The sequence below is a fragment of the Neolamprologus multifasciatus genome, chromosome 23 (genome assembly GCF_963576455.1).
Source record: "Neolamprologus multifasciatus chromosome 23, fNeoMul1.2, whole genome shotgun sequence".
NCBI lineage: Eukaryota > Metazoa > Chordata > Actinopteri > Cichliformes > Cichlidae > Neolamprologus > Neolamprologus multifasciatus.
Genome location: NC_140460.1, coordinates 32,135,029 through 32,155,763, shown reverse-complemented (window position 1 = coordinate 32,155,763; position 20,735 = coordinate 32,135,029). Strand labels below are relative to the sequence as shown.

The 20,735-nt window shown below is 42.2% G+C and overlaps 1 protein-coding gene across 1 annotated transcript in view; it reads right to left on the bottom strand.

Moving 5' to 3' along the window:
- Positions 1-8,118, bottom strand: part of LOC146492018 (transmembrane protein 163a) — a 37,026-nt gene extending 28,908 nt beyond the window's left edge. The window contains exons 1-2 of the mRNA XM_085149941.1: positions 7,763-8,118; positions 4,520-4,639 (exon numbers count right to left, since the gene is read on the bottom strand). Of these exons, the coding sequence (XP_085006067.1) occupies positions 4,520-4,639; positions 7,763-7,976 (334 nt within the window). The 5' untranslated portion in view covers positions 7,977-8,118. The remainder of the gene's footprint in view (positions 1-4,519; positions 4,640-7,762) is intronic.
- Positions 8,119-20,735: the final 12,617 nt, after the last annotated feature.

Sequence of the window (20,735 nt, the reverse complement as noted above, 5' to 3'; positions counted from 1 at the left end):
TCGTAAAGTATAATCAAACTTTTTAGTGTTTGAGCCGCTTAGGTACCGTGTTTCCTGTCAGGTAAATGACGCTCCGCAACGTGGTGACGTCATTCAAGGTGACTGGAATCGATAAGGGAATCGTTTGCAAAAATGGCAAACAATTCCAAGGAATTGAAACGGTGGGAACCGGTTCTCAACAAGAACCGGTTTTCGATACCCATCCCTACGTACAACTACTGTTTTTTTGGGTCTTTTTTAACCTCTTAATGTTTGTAATAAGCTGAACTTTCAGACAGAATTTAGTTAAATCTCTTAACCAACTAAACTGTGACTTTGTCTAACCTAATACTAATAATTTAAAGAATCACTTTCTGCCCATTCATCAGTTTTTCACCTGTTCCGGAAACAATTTAACCAAACTGATTGAAACCTGCATATATATATATATGTCTCGTGACCTGAGTAAGCAACCCTGCTGTTGGGGTTTAGTTGGTATGTTTTCTGCGCCTTCTCTTTGTGTGTTTTGTGCATCACGAGTCCTTTAGCCTCTTCCTTTTAACAGTGTTTTCTTTGGTGTGGTTTAAGTATGCTGCAGGAAGCTCCTTTATAAAAACAGATCTTTCCAGGGAATGTAAACATGTGCTTAGTAACGGTGCAATGCTCACACAGTCTGTGTGCATTAAAATGTTTATGTGTGCAGTTGAGCTCACTGCTAAGAATATACAATGATCAGTCACGTTAGCACCAGAGCTTGTTCTTCGGGACTTGATAAGTTTGGAAACCAGATCAGCGTCTTTGTCTCTTTCAACACCCTGCTGAGGAAGGCCACAGGGTTAGACAGATACTTCCTCCTCAATAATGTTTGGCTGGTGGCACGTAACAATGCCAGAACTGTTGGCTTCTCGGCTGAGCATTGGATTTCAAAGAGATGAATAACATTTTTGTCTGCCTGTCAGTAGTTTTAATGTGGCTGATTTCAGTGTACTCTGGTTACTTAGTGTTTAATGAGTGGTCACAAAACTGAAGCAGTGGATCGTTACCTAACAGATGTTCGTTTTCTTTACAGTACCGATCAAACAGACTCTGCAGAGCCCGAATAAGACCAGAGTGAATCGAATCTATGCTGCTCTACAGATGTGGTAATCAAACGCCAGAGATGGGCAGTAAGGTGTTACTGTAATCCGATTACTTTTTTCAAGTAATTAGTAAAGTAAGGGATTACTATTGCAAAAAAAAGTAATTAGATTACTGTTCCTTTCCCGTAAGCACGCTGCGTTACTAAGCCATGTGAGAGTGTCTTATGACAATGACGTACGAGTGTGCAGATCAACAGTGTGGGAGAGAGTACGACCATGCAGCATTTAAAGCGTGGACGTACTGACATTACTGAGCTTGATTCCGTAAAAAGTGACAAAAACAGTAGCGTTCGCTGTACACTCTGCGTTGGAAGAAAACTTCTTTCTACAGCAAAAAATTAAACTTCAAACCTGAGCAAGTACCAAGCACGCTGCAACAGGAATGTGGAATTCACAGAGAAACACCCGGATCCTCCCACTGACATGACCGCTGCTCCACCGGGCAAACCTCCTGCTAAACAGGTGACAATAGATTTAAGAGCGACAGGACTCAGTCCTGCTGAGACTTTGATTTTATTTTTTTCTGTGTTTTACTTGCATCTACTTGAAAGAGTGAGCATAAACACACATACTTATTTTATTTTATATGCTGGAATATGCAGAAAATAGGTTTAATGTTAAACAAATTTCTTCCAGTCAAAGACAGCTGCATATAATTTAATTTTTGCTTGATGTAATGTTAATAAAGTTAAAAGATTAAAACTAATAAAACTAGTTCTAAAACGAGACTTTTTCATTTGATTCAATTTTATATGACGGATTATGCAGAAAAAATAGAATTGGGCTGAAAGGTCTGTTGCTTTGTTCAGGTTGTGTATCATGTTTTTTAAAAGTTTTTAAAAGTAACTAAGTAATAAAGTAACTAATTACTTTTGAAAATAAGTAATCAGTAAAATAACAGGATTACTTTCTTGGAGAAATAATCAGTAATTAGTAACTAATTACTTTTTTCAAGTAACTTGACCAACACTGTCAACCGCTATCTGAAATCACTGATTTAGCATTTTCATAACTTCACAAATAACAAACGAAACTGTAAAACTCACAACTTAAATTAATAAATTTTAAGTTCAGTGAACGAGAGAGCTCTCCGACCAGTGATATAATTTGTAATTCACCAGCAGGAACCACATCCTCATTACAGGTTTGATAACATTTCTAGTAGATAATGGCAGATGGATTAAGAATGAATTGAAGCTGCAGTTTATGGAAGGCCTCAGAGGGACTGGCGGCGGCTCCTGGGCAGAGCCCCGTGTACTAATGAGAAGTGAATGAACTGGAGGGCGGGTGGGGCACAAAAAAAGAGAACAGTTTGTAGAGCCGGAGAGTGGAGTGGGGCGGGGGGTCATATATAGGGGTGCGTATCGAGGTGTGGTCGTGAAATCCAATTTATTATGTTAAACTACAAGACTCATTGTTTTGGAGACTACATCCTTAAATCTGCAATGACTATGCCTTGTTCAGAGAGGAATATATCAAACCCACAGCAACACCAGCATAGTGAAGTCTGCTCACAGACTATATAAAAGACAGACACAGGCCCCGTGCCATCACCTTTTGATTACAGAGGCTGTCATAAAGCCACTGGCATCTTGATGTTTAAAAAATGCACTTCAAAAAACTTTTATATTCAATTTTATATTTTTTTGTGCTTTTAATTTTTTTTTCTATCCACCCATCAAGCAGATGACAGAAGAACTTGTGAGGGAATATAATTACTGATTTTAACAGCGTAATGTGTTACATCACTGTGTTACTGAAAAATGTCATGTTGGGAAACTTAGAGTAAAAAGTTAACATAGAATATGTTACTGGTAGACGAGTAGTCTAATGTTTGTTTCTCTTGTGTAAATTTAATTACATATACATTTTCCATGTATTTTTATCACATGAGTAGAATCTAAAATGTTACATTTATTGGAATCTGATCAAATGAAACGTACTGGTTTACATTCAGTTTATACCAAGCACATTTTCCTTAATGATTAATTGTCTGAATAGATAAACCTTTGATTTTATGTATTGTATCATGCTTATTGAGGGTGAAGAATCATTGTTGCAATGCATACTGCCACAGATAATTAGAGAGGCAAACAAATATTCATACTCCCATCCTCGTACCCAACCACCAAGAATCACCAATTATCCGAACAAGCTTGGACTGCGGGAGGAAGCCGGAGTACCCAGATCATCATCATCATTAAAATTAAAAAAATTAAAAAATCAAGATATTTAATGTTACACTGTAATCTCAAATACCAGAACATCACCAAACCACAGCGTTTTCTTCTGTTTGTGTGTGTCGTGATTCTCGTTGTCAGATCACTGTTCGCAGGAAACCGTCTGCTACGCTGGCCTCGTTCGTCTCTTCCTGTGCTCATTTCTGCAGCTGATTTGAGGGTGGCGCCATGTTTATTTATGCGTGAGAGCAGGCAATGTGAGAAAAGTCCCACAGCAGGACTGCAGAAATGTGACAAACATGTCTAATGAAGACAATACAAGAAAAATATTCAGTGAAGAAAAAGCTTAATGAACACAAGAACCCTGAAAAACAAGGTGAAGGAGGCTGTTATCCTCACCCTCATCAGTATTACAGGAAACTCATATCTCTACATACAAACCAGTGTGGAGGCGATAAGGATCACAGATGCAAAAAACCTTGTTTTTTTTTACTTAAGTTAAGCACCAAAATGCATTTACTGCAGAGGGGGAGGAGTAAGCTGAACATCAGGTGACAGATTTGTCCAATAAAAAATGTCAATCAAACACATGAAGCAAACATCATATTCTGGCACACACAGTCTGTCAAATCTAAACAGCTTTCTAAAGCGGGCTTTAAATACAGTTTTTCCTATTGAAAGATAAAGTGTCTCACTACTACAACAAATAAGATCCCGGACAAACAAAAAGAGACACGGGAGGAGTTATTTATCCAGCCAGCAGTCTTGTCCTTGACACACTCGGGATAAATGAAAAGAGAAACCCAAAGGTTTAGCACAAAGTGTTGGGTGATCAAATATGTTCTGCCTCAAAAGAAGCAAAACTTCAATAAATGCAGCAAGCGTGAAGGTCAACTTGACAAAGGTGCTGACGGCAAAAACGCTCCACGTTGCTTTTGTAACCGGGAGAAACAAGAGCCGTGGGAGGCTAAAGTTTGAACGAAACAGGATCCTGGCACGAGTTAGCATGCTAAAGTGCTTTTTCTACATGTTGCCTTTGATTTTGAGAACAAATGTTTAATCTGTTGGGTGTCACATTTACCAGCAGGGTGTTGCAGTAATTAGCAATGCTGTCCTTCGACTGACAAACCAAACAGCAAGCTCTCTTTTGACTCGTCTTTAGATCTTTCGCACGCACAAAAAATGTGGCATCAAAGGAAAAGATGGGAATGTGTTACTCACTGAACGCAGCAATGGCCAGGATGATGGTGACCACGATGGACGCCCAGGACACCCACAGAGCCTTCTTGCGGTAACTCTGTGCTTCGTGAGGCTTCAGACGCATACTGCTCTCCAGGAGACCTGCAGACAGTGGCACAGTGACCCACAGTGTTCAAACGGGGTTTGGAGTTGCTTTTAAAGTGGAACTTTAATCCATTTCGAAATGTTGTGCCACATATACACTGTTACTCAGTGTAACAGTGTGTTACTGTTACAAATTTCCCACGCGTGGGACTAATAAATGTTATCTTATCTTACAATGACAGCTGCTCGTGTTAGTTTTAAAACAAATGAGGTGTGTGCAAGTAATCACACTGCTCTGAGCGCTCCGTTTCAAACTGATTTTTGTACTCTTGGATGTCACCGAGACAGAGACTCCTGGGTATAAACTACCTGCGGCTCAAAAAACGCTGCAATTATTCAGAAATAATTTAGTTTAAAGGAAGAATAAACTTTAATGAGAAGGAGCGAAAACGGCTTGTTTGAGACTGACTGAATTAAGGTCCAGTATAAGATTAATCTGGACTATTTTGAATTTAACTCCATGCAAAGCTACTCTAGTAGAGTCCAATCATAAAAACATAAAACTGAAAATATGCATAACAGGACTGTCTATCACAGGGCACTGTGATAGATAGTTACACTTACACCAATTTACCTAAAGAGAAGAGGATCCAGAGAGGACTCACACAGACAGGTCCCAGGCAGATGGTGGATTGAACTCAGACCCTTCTTGCTGGGATTCAGCAGTGCTCATGATTGCGCTACCACTTAAATTATATAGTGACAAAGAAACTTTTGTTTTTGTCATCATCTTATGAACTTATCTTGTGAACACTTTGACTGTGTGTGTCTGCTGTTTGGTATGAAACAGGTGATGTGCAGTGGAGCTTTTTTCAAGACTGAATCAAAATATGGTGGAAAATCTAATCTGAGCCTGGAGCCTAATAAAAGGGAGTTTTTCCTTCCCACTTTCACCAAATGTATTCCCAGAGGAGATCACCTGCTTGTTAATTTTCTCTGTATTATTGCAGACAGTATTGTAAACAGCCATGTTAGAGGCTGGAAAAGTAAAGCACCGAGTTGATAGATGCTACAAAGCCTTGCTGATAAACTGATGATGATGATATGAAACTGACTGATAAACTGATGATGATGTGTATCATGTGATCACTGATCAGTGTTCGCAGGCTAATACAATCTATCCATCTAAACAACCAAGTTTGAATTTTGTTTTGTTTTTAAAACTAATATTAGATACATAACCTCAGACATAAAGGGTACAGATAAATACTTACTTGGTGTCCCGCTGGCTGAAAGTGAAAAGGCACTGACCAAAAGATGGCTAACACAGGATCCACCAACCTTAAACAGCTGAATTGATGTAACACTAGAGATTTATAAGATGGAAAAGATTTATTTTTTTTAGTGAATTTAGAGTATGAGAAATGTATAAACCCCTGGGGAAAATGGCTCTGCTTTGTGGGATCTATAAGGCCAGATATCGCTGCTATCCACCATTAGAGTGGCTTAATTTGCAAAGTAACATGTACTAATGCTATTTATGCCCTCATCTGCTACTGATGGTGTTGTTACTTGAATGTCCTCTGGATGCATACAGTTACAAACTATGTCTATCTGTAAATATGTTTTGTTTTTGTTTCACACTCTTGTGAAGGGAAACGTTTTTCTTCACCCAGACTTCTATGCTCTCCTGTATATGAGTCTTAAAATTAAGATATGTGTCAAGTGATGTACATTTTATTTTATGTATAACATTAAAAAAAAAACCTAATATTAAAGGATTCTCCAATATTTCAAATTCTTTTTGTTTTTGGGGGTTTTTTTGTGTTATGACAAGAACTTTGCTCAAAAGTGTTTTATGTCTTATTTTCCAATGAAAGCAAATCCACATCTTCTTTTTGTCTGTGTAGGTCCTCAATCATCAAGTCATGGTAGGAGGCAACTGGACTTATTCAGATTCTCATCTGAGAGAGTCCCAGATAACCGTTAGTGGTCCTCAGGGTCGTTAAAACCCACTATTAATCATATGACTATTCACATGATGACCTGGATCAAAATTAAAACCCATCAACTCTGTGGATTAAACGATCCAGTTCACCAGGGAGGATACCAGAGAAAACGAGTTATCATTCCTGGACTGTGTTGTGATCACTGAGGAGGACAGAAGCCTCAACACTGAAATCCATTCACACAAACCAGCACCTACTCTTTTACTCCCACCAACCACTTGAACACCAACTTGGAGTGAACAGGACAAGACTCAGTTGTACACCTGCACTTAAAAGAGAAAGAACGATCTTTCGAAGATGTTCGAATTTTATGTTTGAGAGAGGAGTAAAGGAGGCCATCTACATCCGCTGTGACCGAGCAGCGTAGAACAGAGGTGGTGGCTTATGCAGTCTTGAGATCCCTTCCCAGGCATTTCAATCCCCCACTCACACCTTGCCTCAGTAGCTCACATGATGGTGGGGTGATGGTGTCTCACTTAGTTGGCCCCAGTGAGAGTACTGACCTTTTTAATAACAGGTTGACTCACATGACACGTCACATGACCTATAGTAGGTTAAAGAGCTTTGGGATCACTTCCAAAGGGGACAGCTATATCTAGGGGGTATTACCCGAGGCTCTCCGCTGGTTGTTTTAGAAGTGATGAAGCCTCTATTAATGAGATGCAAAACGTCTTTACAAACCTGGTGAAAGTGAATGTAAGAAAATGCACAGGAAAAGCTACAGTGTGCTGGTTTAAGCTGTGAAACACCTGCTACTGTTTAAATGCTGCCTGTGGTCATCAGCCTTCCCAAAGACAAGACTCCACTGATTCATTTACAGAATCTGAGGGCACCACTATTTCACGTAAGATGTCTGCACACTCTGTTTGCACATTCTGCACTGCATTACTACGCAGATCTGTGAATAATTTAGCATGCATATTGGTCACCACACAGTCCAGTTATGAAGCAGCCTTTTCCCTCAGAAATCATACATGATTCACGGACAGTGTGGAACATCTGGGGGCAAAATTTAGGGAAATGTTTTGAGCAGGCTACAGTTGAATGAATTAAACTGTATTTCCAGTGCGTGTACAGTAAAACAAGCACCGGTCTACACGGCATTACGCACGGCGTGTGTCTTGGCCACGGGGCATCCAGAGAAACTTTAAACATATTTCAAGCCGCTTACCTCTGTCCTCTATGCTGTCATTTATCTTCATCTCTTGGTCCATTTTAAAGCCCTCTGCGTGATTTTCTGTGTTGGGCTGCTGCTGTAGAGAGTCCGCCTGCTCGCACCGTCCGTTTACCACCGTGGGGTCCACAACTACAGCCGGGTCCGGGACAGTGGTGGAGTCTGGCGGTGTGGGCTCTGTCATCTTCTCGGTGGGGGGTCGCGGTTCCATTGAGGCACTCCACAAATGTCTCACCTGGGTGAGAAGCGCAGGCTTGCAAACAGACAGAGACCCAGAGACAGACAAGGAGGGAGGGAGACTTCTCACAGTGTGCCGAGCCAGTTGCGCCAAATTACATACAATCAGGCGAAATCGTACCGGAAATTAGAAGTTGTACATTTCAAAACAAAAGCCTTTTTTAAACCCTATTGGAGAAAAAACGTGTTGTTGTTTTTTTGTTAAAAATAGACAGTAACGTTGAATATTTCATATACTTTTTTATTTGATATCAATTAACTATCATCATGCTATTGTTTTAGACTGCAGTCTGCTCCACAAAGGATTTGCTACTTTTTGAAGCATTCTTTTTTTATTTCCTGGCTGTGCTTTTCACTATTTCGACAGCATCTCTGAGCGTAATATTGTACTTTTTTTTACTTCACTTTTTCTAATATGACAGGTAGCAGTTGCTAGCTACTGTAGCACTTCAGATTAAAGCATTCAAGCCACTGAACCTACGCTATAACACATTGTTATAAACTGACCTATACTGGGGGGATGAAATGGTTAACGTTAACCCGCCCTCGCCTAGAAGCACTTAAATACTGTTTTTCCTTTTTCCTATACATTAGCTACAATAGGCTGTGTAATAATAATATGTAGCTTTAGACTCTTAGTTTGCTGACATGATTTAACAAGCCAGGTTTGGGTAGGTAGTTTTAACTGAGCAACAGTAGGTATTTGCTAATTAATTCAGCCTTATAAGTAGGGATGGGTACCGGTATCCGGTGCCATGATGGCACCGGTTCTGACATAAACGGTAGTAACCAGACCGAAAAGCAGCGCACATTTCGGTGCTTTATTTCGGTGCTTTTTTTTTCTGAGATGTCATACACTTTGAATTCTAGCCAATCATTTTACGTTTCCGAGGATAGTAGGCGGGCCCAGGTACGTACGTACTTTTAGAGCAGAGCTACAGATTAAAAATGCCCAAGACGAAGCGGTCAAAAGTCTGGCTGTACTTCACAGCAAAATATGCAAACTCACCAGCCTGCAACAAGTGCTTTAAGGTGATACTGTGATACTGTCAAAGGAGGTAACACCTCAAATCCGATGAAACACCTGGCGATGCATAGCGGGTTTTTTTTAAAGCAGAAAAATGCGCCGTATTTGATAGCTTGCTGCGAGACCTCACACCGAGCGCATCTACTGCGGGTGTGGTGGTGACGGATGATGATGGCAGCAGCAGCCGTTCTTCTCTGCGTGAGTAGCTTCATGTTGTTCGTGTGCAATTTACGTTGAGTAGGCTAACCACGTTATTACATTAATGCATGTAAGGTGAACTAGCAAACACTGTCGTAGTTACATGCAGCTGTCTTCTTGTTTGATGGCAGATACTCCCTTCACCCTGGCCAAAAAGGCTAAAATGACCAAAGAAAAAGTGGAAAACAGTTAAACATGAGAGGTTTTTGGACAAAGTTTGTTTTTTCCATTGTTTAAGCACTGCTTCCAGCCAAGAGTGATATCATATATGCCCTATAGCTGCAGAAAAGGCTAACATTGTTATCTTTTTACAATAAAAACAGCTGAACATGAGAGGTTTTTGGACCAATTTTGTGTTCTCCATTCTTTAAGCACCGGTTTGAGCACCGTTTAAGCACCGGCACCGTTTCAAAAGTACCAGTTTGGCACCGGTATCGGATAAAACCTAAACGATACCCATCCCTACTTATAAGTTAGTTCCCAAACGAGAGATGAGATTTATTTCGAAAGTGTTTGCCGGAAGTGGTTTGTGTAAGAGCTGACACACTTGACAGAAAGATGTCGCGCACAGTCTGGACGAGACGTAGGAGACGGAATATTCACATCAGGCTCCGATTCGCGACTTTGTGACAGATAGCCGCACCTGGACTCTAATTACTAGTTACACTGGTCACGAGACCAGTGCTCGTGCTGCAGCTCAAAAGTGCACTTACCGCCGCGCTCTGCACTGCGCTTTCGCGAGGAAAACATCTGTCCCATGTGGATTCAACGAGCTGACGGATGTGAGCGCGTGCAGATAGTGGTGGACCTGTCATACACCTGTCACGTACACTACATAGAAAAGAAAATAATAACACAAGCTTACTTTTCCATATGGATTTTTTATTTGTAACGGAGAACTGATAAAAGGATGTGCGTATTTATATATTTATATTCAACATGATAACGGGAATGCCTCTAATGCGTTCATGCTCAGGAAAAAGCAGAAATATGTAATACAATATATTTATAGAGCAGTTCCCACCGTATGAGCTCTTTCGGCCACTCACACATAAGAAATATTTAGGTATGGGTCAGAAGTAGTCAGTTTAGCCTGTTTGTGTAAGATTGGATTTCACATTTAACTTAAGTAGAAATATAATCATCAAATACATATTCTCGTCAGGGTAATCTGACCACTAAGTACTTGTTTGCCATTGTGAATGTGTGACAATCATGGTGACATTTTTCTTTAGCAACCACTGGCTCTTAAATAAATAGTTATTTTACTTTCATTGAAATTGTTTTTCTTTCTGATTAGTTTCGATCTTATCAAGATGTTTGTTTGGTCATACTTTCTTTTATTTTATTGAACTTATTTAACATATAGGCTAGTGCGAGTTTAGCACATGTACAACATAAAAGACTTATTATAGTAAAGTTGTTGGACTTTTATTTTGAAAGAAAAATAGAATCGCTGCAGCATGTTTGGATGAACATTGCGGTTTTATCTATTTGTTTTTATTTTTGTTACTTTTTACTAAAACAAGACTATGCATTCTGTGAGCAAAATGCTATTCCTAACAATATTTGTAAATCTATTGATATTTCTATTTTTATTATATCTTTCTCTCAGGCTTTCAGTTCTATTCTTGGTCTCTGCTTCCCTTTAGTGGAGGATGTAGAGTAATACAGCTTGTGTTCTACTGAGTGTGATGTTAGTTAGTGATTTATATATATATATATATATATATATATATATATATATATATATATATATATATATATATATATATATATACACTCACCAAACTGAGCAGTTTTTTTTTTTATTTAGACCTGGTTTAATTCTGGTATAGTTGAATATTTGTATATAATCCCCGCAGCTGTCAGACTTTATAACAGGGGTCACCAGCCTTTCTTAAAACTGAGAGTTAGATAAAATTGTGAACAGTTTGGTTCATCTTTAGTTATATGGTTCTATCCAGCATATTCTATCTTGATATGCTGTCTTATCACAGGTTAATTTTTCAGAAATATTAGCAATGATTTATGCAAGGAAAGGGCTACATACAACTCTTTATTTCTATTAATGTCTTACTTCATTCCTACCTGATTGACATGTTTAGGAATTATGAGTGATTGGCTCACTGTAGTGGTAAAAGTTGCTACCAATCAAATTATGATATGATAAAGTTAAAACAAAACACAACTGACTGTTTTATATTATATCTAATATATATTATGTAATTATCCTTATAATTACAAAATGTTTTATGTAAGATTTATGTTTTGTAATTTAAATCTGACATCACAAAAGTATTTTGGAGTTTGAATAAAATATTTTGTAACTGCAGTACACATAATACTAATTTTGAACAATTTTGTCCAGGTTTCTTGCCACCAGGGACTTCTTCAGGACCATCGCGTTCAGTTACAGAGTCGGCGTGTCCACGGTGTGCCAGATCATCCCCCAGGTAGCGACGGCCATCTGGGACTGTCTAGTGGACGACTTCATAGCTGTGCCTTCACCTGGAGACTCATAGAGAAAGTATATACAGTGGTCCCTCATTTATTGCAGCAGGGTTTCTCAGAATAACTAGCCCCTCGCCACACACTTTATACACTTTATTTATTTATTTATTTTTTACACACACACATGAAGATTAATCACAGTTCTCACAAGTTGATTCTCACAGTGCAAACCTTTGTAGATTTCAAAATGTAAAAGTATCATTATGCCGTGTTTTTTCTTCGTCTGCCTGCCACTTTTTCCCTCCAGGAGTGATGATGTCATCATCACTCCATAAGCCAATGAGATTATCACCTGACATTTTTGAACAGGGATATTTCTTTTTAACTGTTTTCAATTTAACGTAATATTTAAGTGTTTCTTAGTTTTAGACTAGTTGGTTAGTCTATTTCAATGTTTTAAACCATATCCCAGGGTTTTTACTTCACCATTTATGGAGTTTTAACAAGCAAATAAAAGACAGCCCATATGGAAAGGATATATATAAATCTTATAAAGTTTGTATCTGTCTTGTGTGAAACTTGTATGAAAAGCACACAAGAGTGAAAACAGATATAAGATCCATTAAAAAATGATATAAATGAAACTTGTATGTTTTGGATACTTCCTAAAACAATATATGAAAGTAATGAGAAAGTGGCCACTTTCATGAGTAAATCACATAAGCCTGATTTTATTAATTATCTGAAGCAAGCTAAAACTGATGCAAGTCTTTTATAAGTTTTTCCTATTTCTTTTCCATATGGGAGAGCTTAATTCTGTAAAGATTAGATGAAAAATACTCAAAGGATAAATTCAATTGGTTTATTATTTTGTTACATAAGTTGAAAAAAGTAAAACAAGTAACTACAGAAACAACATAAAAGAAAAGTAAAATCATCAAATAAGTAAATGAAGGCGGGGGGGGAGGGAGGAGGAGAGAAAACCCCAACAATCCCCTCTGAGCAAGCACTAGGCGACAGTGGGGAGGAAAAACTGCCTTTTAATGGGCAGAAGCCTCCAGCAGAACCAGGCTCAGGAGGGGGCAGTCAACTGCTGGGACTGGTTGGGGGGTGAGGGTGAAAAAAAGAAAAAAGATTAAGAGGGTAGGGAATATGTGTTAGGAGAGAAAGGGAGAGGGGGGACAGGAGAGGTGAAAATTAAGATGGATCACAGGTGGAGGAGGACGAGGCTAAATCATCTGAATAACCAGCAGAAGCCTCTTTTCTTCGTTTCCAGGTATTTTTCCATGAGCGCTTTTTTCTCCAGGATAAGGGTTCTCAACTGATCGTTCGTTTCTGCATTTTGCTCCTCGAGTTGCTTGCATCTTTGCTCCATTTCTTTTAATCCTGCTTGTTCTTTTCTAGGCTTTTCTTTCGGGTCTTTGTATGTTGCCTTCTCCATTCGATTTGCCTTGCACATGTCTGTATTTCTCTCTTGTTTTTTGTTGTACATCTCTTCTATCAGGTCAATTTTTCTCTTGAATTCTTCATGCATACGCAGCAGGTGTTCATATTTTTTCTCTTGTTGTTGCTTTTGTGCCTCCATTTCAGTTATTTGGCTCTTCAAGTCACTGACCCTCAACAACATCACATTCATGACCTCTGAGTGTTTTTTCTTTATTCCATCGATCGTACACTGCATCTTTGAACATTGTCTTTCCAGTATTTCCTTTTCTCTTTCCAGTTCAGATGCTTTGTCCTTCATTTCATTACAAAATTCTCGCAGTTCTAGATTCCTTCTCTCAAAGTCCTGGAGAATACGTTTTTCTTCTTCCTGTTGCTTTTTTTCTTCAAGAAGCTCTTTATTTTTGCACTCTGTTTCATCAAACCTGACTTTCAGATCTACGTAAGTTTCCTTCATGCCTTTCAGTTTGTGCTCCATTTGTATTTCCTGTTCAGTCTTCTGTTGGTGCATTTTTTCAATTGTTTTCTCAGCTTCATTGAGCTTTCCTTGAAGCACCTGATTCTTTTGCTCCATGTTTTGGAGATCCCATTGTATCTCCTCAATAGTAGCTTTCTTTCCTTGAAGCTGGGCAGATGTTTCTTTTAATTCAGCACTCTGTGTTCCCGATGAAAGAAAACGGGAAAAAAACTTATTTCATCCTTGACCAAACTTCATTCCCCAGCCCTCATTGATCATTTTTATATCAGGCTGGCGTTGCTGTTTTCCTTCCAGGTCTTTATTTCGTGCTTCCAATTGTCTGCACTTCTCCTCTAGTTGAAGCTTCTCTTCTTCAATTTGTTTAACTTTGTAATGGAGGTCAGAGTTTTCCTTCTGACTTTCCTGTAATGCCCTTTGGACTGATAAGACACCATCCATGGTCATTTCTCCTGGAGAAATTGGCTGGCCAGACCACGAGGGAGAGGCAGCATTATCTTTTTTTGATGTCTTTTTACAGTTGTTCATTTTCTCCTTATGTTTGTGGATTAAAATAGCAGACAAAACTATCAAAGTGTTTTAGGTAAATCAGTATAAGTGGTAGCTCAAACACTTAAGAGCTGCACAGGTATTGATTTATATTGTCTCTCAAATTCTGCTTATGTATTACATTAAAGTCAGAACTAAGGGCTGGGCCATATTAAACTGTTCACGGTAATACCGGTATAAGAAAATGAAATATTGCGATAGAATATGGGTAAAACACGCATGCGCAGTGCCTTTGTTTTCATACGCACATGGCAGAAAACGCACGGCGGTGACGGAGAATAAAAAAGGCGAAAGCGGATCGTTGAATGAAACAGATGAACCAGAATCGGTTTGTAAAAATGCTGAAACTTCAGTGGTGTGAAACTGATCAGATACACAACAAAGCACTATTTTTGGTAGAGCATGCTAGCGGGCCGTCGTTATTACCGTGTTTTTTGGAAAATACGGCACACTTCTGAAAATGTCGGTGCCCCTTGCTTCTGATTTACTGAATTACTTTGTATCTAACGTTTTTTTAACCTGAAATGACATCAAAAGTTGTGGTTTTTCACATGTTATTAGCACTGACTTGTGGTAGAAAATGTTGGAGCCACAAAGCTTCTGTGTGGGAAATACCTCTTAACAGGTGACAGGTCCTCATACACACACACCATAATATTATGTTGAAGCACAGTACGAATTATTATGCTCCAACTATCCATCAAGCGGCTGTTAGGGAACGGCTGTGTGCAGGCAGGAGAAGGACCCAAAGTGCAGACTCCGGAGACAGAAAGTAACTCAAAACAGCTTTAATGTTAAACTCAAAAAAGTAACAAAACTGCGTATCCAAAAAAATAACTTACACGGACAGAACACACAGCTAGATAAACGGTAGATCGCGACAATGACAAACTGAAACACAGGGCTTAAATACATAGAGGAGCAATCAGGGAATGGACAACAGGAGGGAAACACAGCTGGGGCAAATCAGAACTGACGAGACAAGGAAGCGTAAACTGAACACACTGAGATAAGACAGAGACCTTCAAAGTAAAACAGGATACACATAACACAGACTGAACAAAAGACACAGACTCACATGCAGGCACTGCAACAGAGGGAACAGAGATGTGGGACCAGGACAGACAGACACTGACTGGACACGGGGATATAGCGGACAGGGGAGACAGCAACTAAGGATTACACAGAGACAAACCATAAGACATGACTCCAACGAAAACCCAAAGACTAGAAATTATAAATAATATAATAAACTCAAAAACCCTGGGTCAACGACCCAGGCATCCTAACAGTATCCCCCCATAAAGGGCTGGCTCCCAGACAGCCCAACCCGAAACACCAAAACAAAAAACAACCCAACCAGGGTGGGCGGCGGGGGACCAGGACGGAGGGACCGAAATGAAACAAACACACGGAGCCAGAGACAAAAAATACAGGGAGCAAAAGCCCAAAACAGAACAAAACAACAGCACTGCAGCCCAGCAACAGTCCAAAAGAAAACAGACAAAAAGCCCATGAAAGGCGCAGAGGCCCAGGTACCAGTCTCGAAAAGGTTCAGGAGGCCGGCCCGGAGGCTGACGGCACAACAGTCCAAACCCGGGCAGTTCAGGGGGGCGGCCCGGAGGCAGGCGGCCCCAGAGCCAAGAGGACAGTTCAGGGGGCCGGGCAGGCGGGAGGCACCGGCGGCGACGGAGCAGGTCAGGAGGCCGTCCGGGCGGGAGGCACCGGCGGCGACGGAGCAGGTCAGGAGGCCGTCCGCGACGGCAATGACGTCCAGTCATCGGCCCGGAAAGTGGCCGAACAGGCCGGACAGGACGTGCAGGACGAACAGGCCGGACAGGACGTGCAGGACGAACAGGCCGGACAGGACGTGCAGGACGAACAGGCCGGACAGGACGTGCAGGACGAACAGGCCGGACAGGACGAACAGGCCGGACAGGACGTGCAGGACGGACAGGACGTGCAGGCCGGACAGGACGAACAGGCCGGACAGGACGAGCAGGACGAACAGGACGAGCAGGACAGGCAGGCCGGACTGGACCTGATGGCATGGGGACCTCAGGCGCAGACGAAGATAGACGGAGTGAGGCAGGACCAGGCGGCGCCGAGGGCGAAGACACGGAGGCCGGACCAGGCGACGCAGAGGCTGAAGCTGAACCTGGACCAGGCAAGGGCGAAGACTCGGAGGCCGGACCAGGCGAGGGCGGAGACTCGGAGGCCGGACCAGGCGAGGGCGAAGCTGCAGGGAACGGCGTGGGAGCCGCAGGTGGTGGCGCTGCAGGCGACGCAGGTCGCTGGACGGGCCCCTCGGACCCTCCAGCGGGAACAGGCGGCTGAAGCGGTCCCTCGGACCCTCCAGCGGGAACAGGCGGCTGGACGGGCCCCTCGGACCCTCCAGCGGGAACAGGCAGCTGAAGCGGTCCCTCGGACCCTCCAGCGGGAACAGGCGGCTGGACGGGCCCCTCGGACCCTCCAGCGGGAACAGGCAGCTGAAGCGGTCCCTCGGACCCTCCAGCGGGAACAGGCAGCTGAAGCGGTCCCTCGGACCCTCCAGCGGAGGCAGGAGGCTGGACGGGCCCCTCGGACCCTCCAGCGGAAACAGGCGGCTGAAGCGGTCCCTCGGACCCTCCAGCGGAGGCAGGAGGCTGGACGGGCCCCTCGGACCCTCCAGCGGGAACAGGCGGCTGAAGCGGTCCCTCGGACCCTCCAGCGGGAACAGGAGGCTGGACGGGCCCCTCGGACCCTCCAGCGGGAACAGGCGGCTGAAGCGGTCCCTCGGACCCTCCAGCGGAAGCAGGAGGCTGGACGGGCCCCTCGGACCCTCCAGCTGACGCCGAAGCAGGACCAGTAGGGACAGAGACTACTGGCTGAACAGAAGACTGAGCGGGTGGTGGAACAAATGGCGGAGCTGAACACTGGGGAGATGGCTGAACTGCACAGTGGGCAAAGGGCTGAGCTAACGGAAACACAGGAAAATGAACTATGGACTGGGCTGCTAACAGAGCTAATGACTGAGCTATGGCCTGAAATGCATGCAGTAGTGATGGTGGTGATGATGGTTGCTGACTTAACTCCGAGACTCCAGAACACAAGGACAGGGGCTGGATAGGCTCGCCTGAGCCTCCAGCAGACACAGGAATGGGTGCAGACACCCGCCGGACACGAGCCGCTCCCACCCGAGGAGTAGGTACGGGTGCAGAGGTGGGCTGTGTCCCAGCTGGCCTCACCCTGGGAACCGGGACAGGTAGCGGCGACAGCTGGGCAGCTGCTGTCCCCACCCGAGGAGCTGGTACGGGTGCAGGGACTGGCAGAGCCTCAGCCGGCCTGGGAACCGGAGCACAGACGAGCTGGACCTCAGCCTCCCTCACCCGAGGAACTGATACGGGTGCAGGGGTATGCTGGGTCCGAGCTGCCCTGGGAGCAGTAACACAAGGGGGCAGAGGAGGTGGCTCAGAAAAAACAGTCTTAAAACGGGCAGGCTCAGAGTTAATATATACTGGGTCAACAAAAACAGACCTATCAAAAATGAATTTTGCATCTCTTCCACCATGTTTTACAGTCTTTGTTTTAGCAGTTTTTAGAGTCCTTGGGTTAACAGTCTTAGAGTGAACTGACTTGGGGATGACTGGACCAGACTTGACAAAACCAGAACTGCCAGGACTTGAACTGTGTGTGTTAGACCTGCTACGATTGCTCACAGTCTTTCCTTTAACAGCCTTTGGCGAGTGCTTATTATCTTTGGCTTCTCCCTGTTCAGAGGGAGCAAAACGAAAAGGCTTTTCCCAGTCTATGTCATCATCCAAAAGGGAGACTCCAACAGTGTCTGGAGTGAGTTTATTGTCCTTTTCAGTTATGGTTTCAGGTGGGATGTGTGAAAAGCAGTCATTATAACTCACCAGTGGGAGTTGCTCAGCAGGTGAAAAGTGACGGCGGCGTGAGCGTCGCTTCCTCTGAGGTGAGGAAGCTGACGGGGCATACAGCTGAGCCTCTGACGTGCGGGACGGCAATGCAGAGGTTAGAGCGTGAGCATCCGAAGAAAAACGGAGCACTCCCACCTGAAGCGGCCGAGGCTTGGGTGTGCGCGGGGCAGCAGGCGGAGGCTTTTGGCAACTTCGGGGACCTCCAAAAGCCAGCCGAGTTCCGCGGAATATGTGCTCAAAATCCGGAGCGCGCCACGGCTTCCAGCGGAGCTCCTCCTCCAGCTGGGCGATGGCTGCCTCCTGACGCTCATACAGCTCACTGTCTGCTGGGTCCATGTAATGGTCGCGATCTTCTGTTAGGGAACGGCTGTGTGCAGGCAGGAGAAGGACCCAAAGTGCAGACTCCGGAGACAGAAAGTAACTCAAAACAGCTTTAATGTTAAACTCAAAAAAGTAACAAAACTGCGTATCCAAAAAAATAACTTACACGGACAGAACACACAGCTAGATAAACGGTAGATCGCGACAATGACAAACTGAAACACAGGGCTTAAATACATAGAGGAGCAATCAGGGAATGGACAACAGGAGGGAAACACAGCTGGGGCAAATCAGAACTGACGAGACAAGGAAGCGTAACTGAACACACTGAGATAAGACAGAGACCTTCAAAGTAAAACAGGATACACATAACACAGACTGAACAAAAGACACAGACTCACATGCAGGCACTGCAACAGAGGGAACAGAGATGTGGGACCAGGACAGACAGACACTGACTGGACACGGGGATATAGCGGACAGGGGAGACAGCAACTAAGGATTACACAGAGACAAACCATAAGACATGACTCCAACGAAAACCCAAAGACTAGAAATTATAAATAATATAATAAACTCAAAAACCCTGGGTCAACGACCCAGGCATCCTAACAGCGGCGTACTAAAACATTTCGACAGATTTTTGAGCACCGTGTACAACATAAAATTGGTTTGAGGTCAGTAAGCACAGCCAGAATTAATACATAAGGTAAAGTGTTGATTTTGGAGAAAACTAAAGGATTTTAAGTGCCCCTTATAGTCTAAAAAATACTGTAAAGCCATGTTTATTGGAAATATGCCTAATTCCAGTCCCCTTTTGTCTTACAGGTGACCTGCTGCAGAAAACCCTCTCCCTCTATCTTTGAAAAGCCATTAACAAGCAAATTCAGTCTGTCCTATCACTCTCCCTCTCCCTGCTCCATCTTTTTTGACAAGCCATTCTATCTTCTATCATTTCTCCACCATGAGCTCTAAATTGACAAGCTTGAACCTGAGTTGAAAAGCAATCCCGTTTTACCAGAAACCAAGTTTTACCAGAATCCAAGATTTTGGAATTGAAGTTACCAGAACTTCGTTGATCTGTTTTCAGAATTCTGAGAGATCTCCGCTCTCACTGCTCCTTCTTTCCTGTCATTAAACTCATATCCACTCATTTTACTGGGAATTACAAGTAGAAAGTTGAATATACAGTAGTAGAATTACAGTACAGTAGATTTCACTGTAGAAACTACTTATACAGCCCTACATTTGTCATTTCAATTTTGCATTACACTTTGGAATAAACACTGATAATTTGGCTTACAGGTGCAATTACTTTGATAAGTTATATAAAATATAAACATTTAAAGGTTTATTTGTAATAAGATAATCTGGTTATTTTGTAATACATACATTCAGACTGCTGTATTCACATAAATATTAAATCAGATTCAAATACATTTTTCAAGTCTGTTTCATTGGCTACAACATTTGACTACAAGTTTATACTATTATTATTTAAGGACAAACCCTTTTTTGTCACTCAGTGTAAGTATTCAGTTACATTTGTCATCTAGAGGCTGCCCTGATAACCCAGACTTCCTGTTTCCTGACTGCTGCAGAACATCCAGCAGAAGAATCCCCATCGCCTGTCATCCGATCACCACACCATCACAGCTCCTTATATTTGCTTTAAATTTTAGATATCTGAAAGATTTACACAAAGTCTAATTAAAAGCTAAGAGTTTTACTATAGCCTGTTGATTGTTGAGATTTATTCTGCATATTACTTTACAGAAGTATAGACCTGTTCATTAACCAGTCTGGTTAAAAAACAATATAAGAAGTAATAATATACAGGTTTTGAAAAAGCTGCGATAAAACTGATGTGTCTTTAAGGGAGAACTTCAAATAACTTTAACATTTAATTTGTATTTAAGTCAGCCTTTTAAATCAGTTACATATAAGAATTCTTATTAAGAATTCTTAACATTTGTATAATTTTAAATTTCTCCAATTTAATAGAAACTTGAAGAGTTATTAGCTTTTCATGTTTCGAGGTTGAGATGTGTTTACATTTGTGTATAAATACATATAAGGTCCAGTTTGTATTTACACAAAATGCCAAGAAAAGGTCAAAGGTCGCAGTCCCAGAACCTTAGATGGCAAAAGGAGAAGGAACAGGTAAATGTTTCTCGGTGCGGTGAGCAGGTAAATGTGTCTGTTACAAGTATTCCCAGTCCAGAAGTGCAGAGCAGCACTCAGACAGCCGCGGTGTCTTATGCAGATGTGGTAAAGAGAGGTGTTCGCTCAGCGTCTGTGCCAAATGCTAAAGTACAGCAGGCAATCCAGACTGAACCCCGGGTA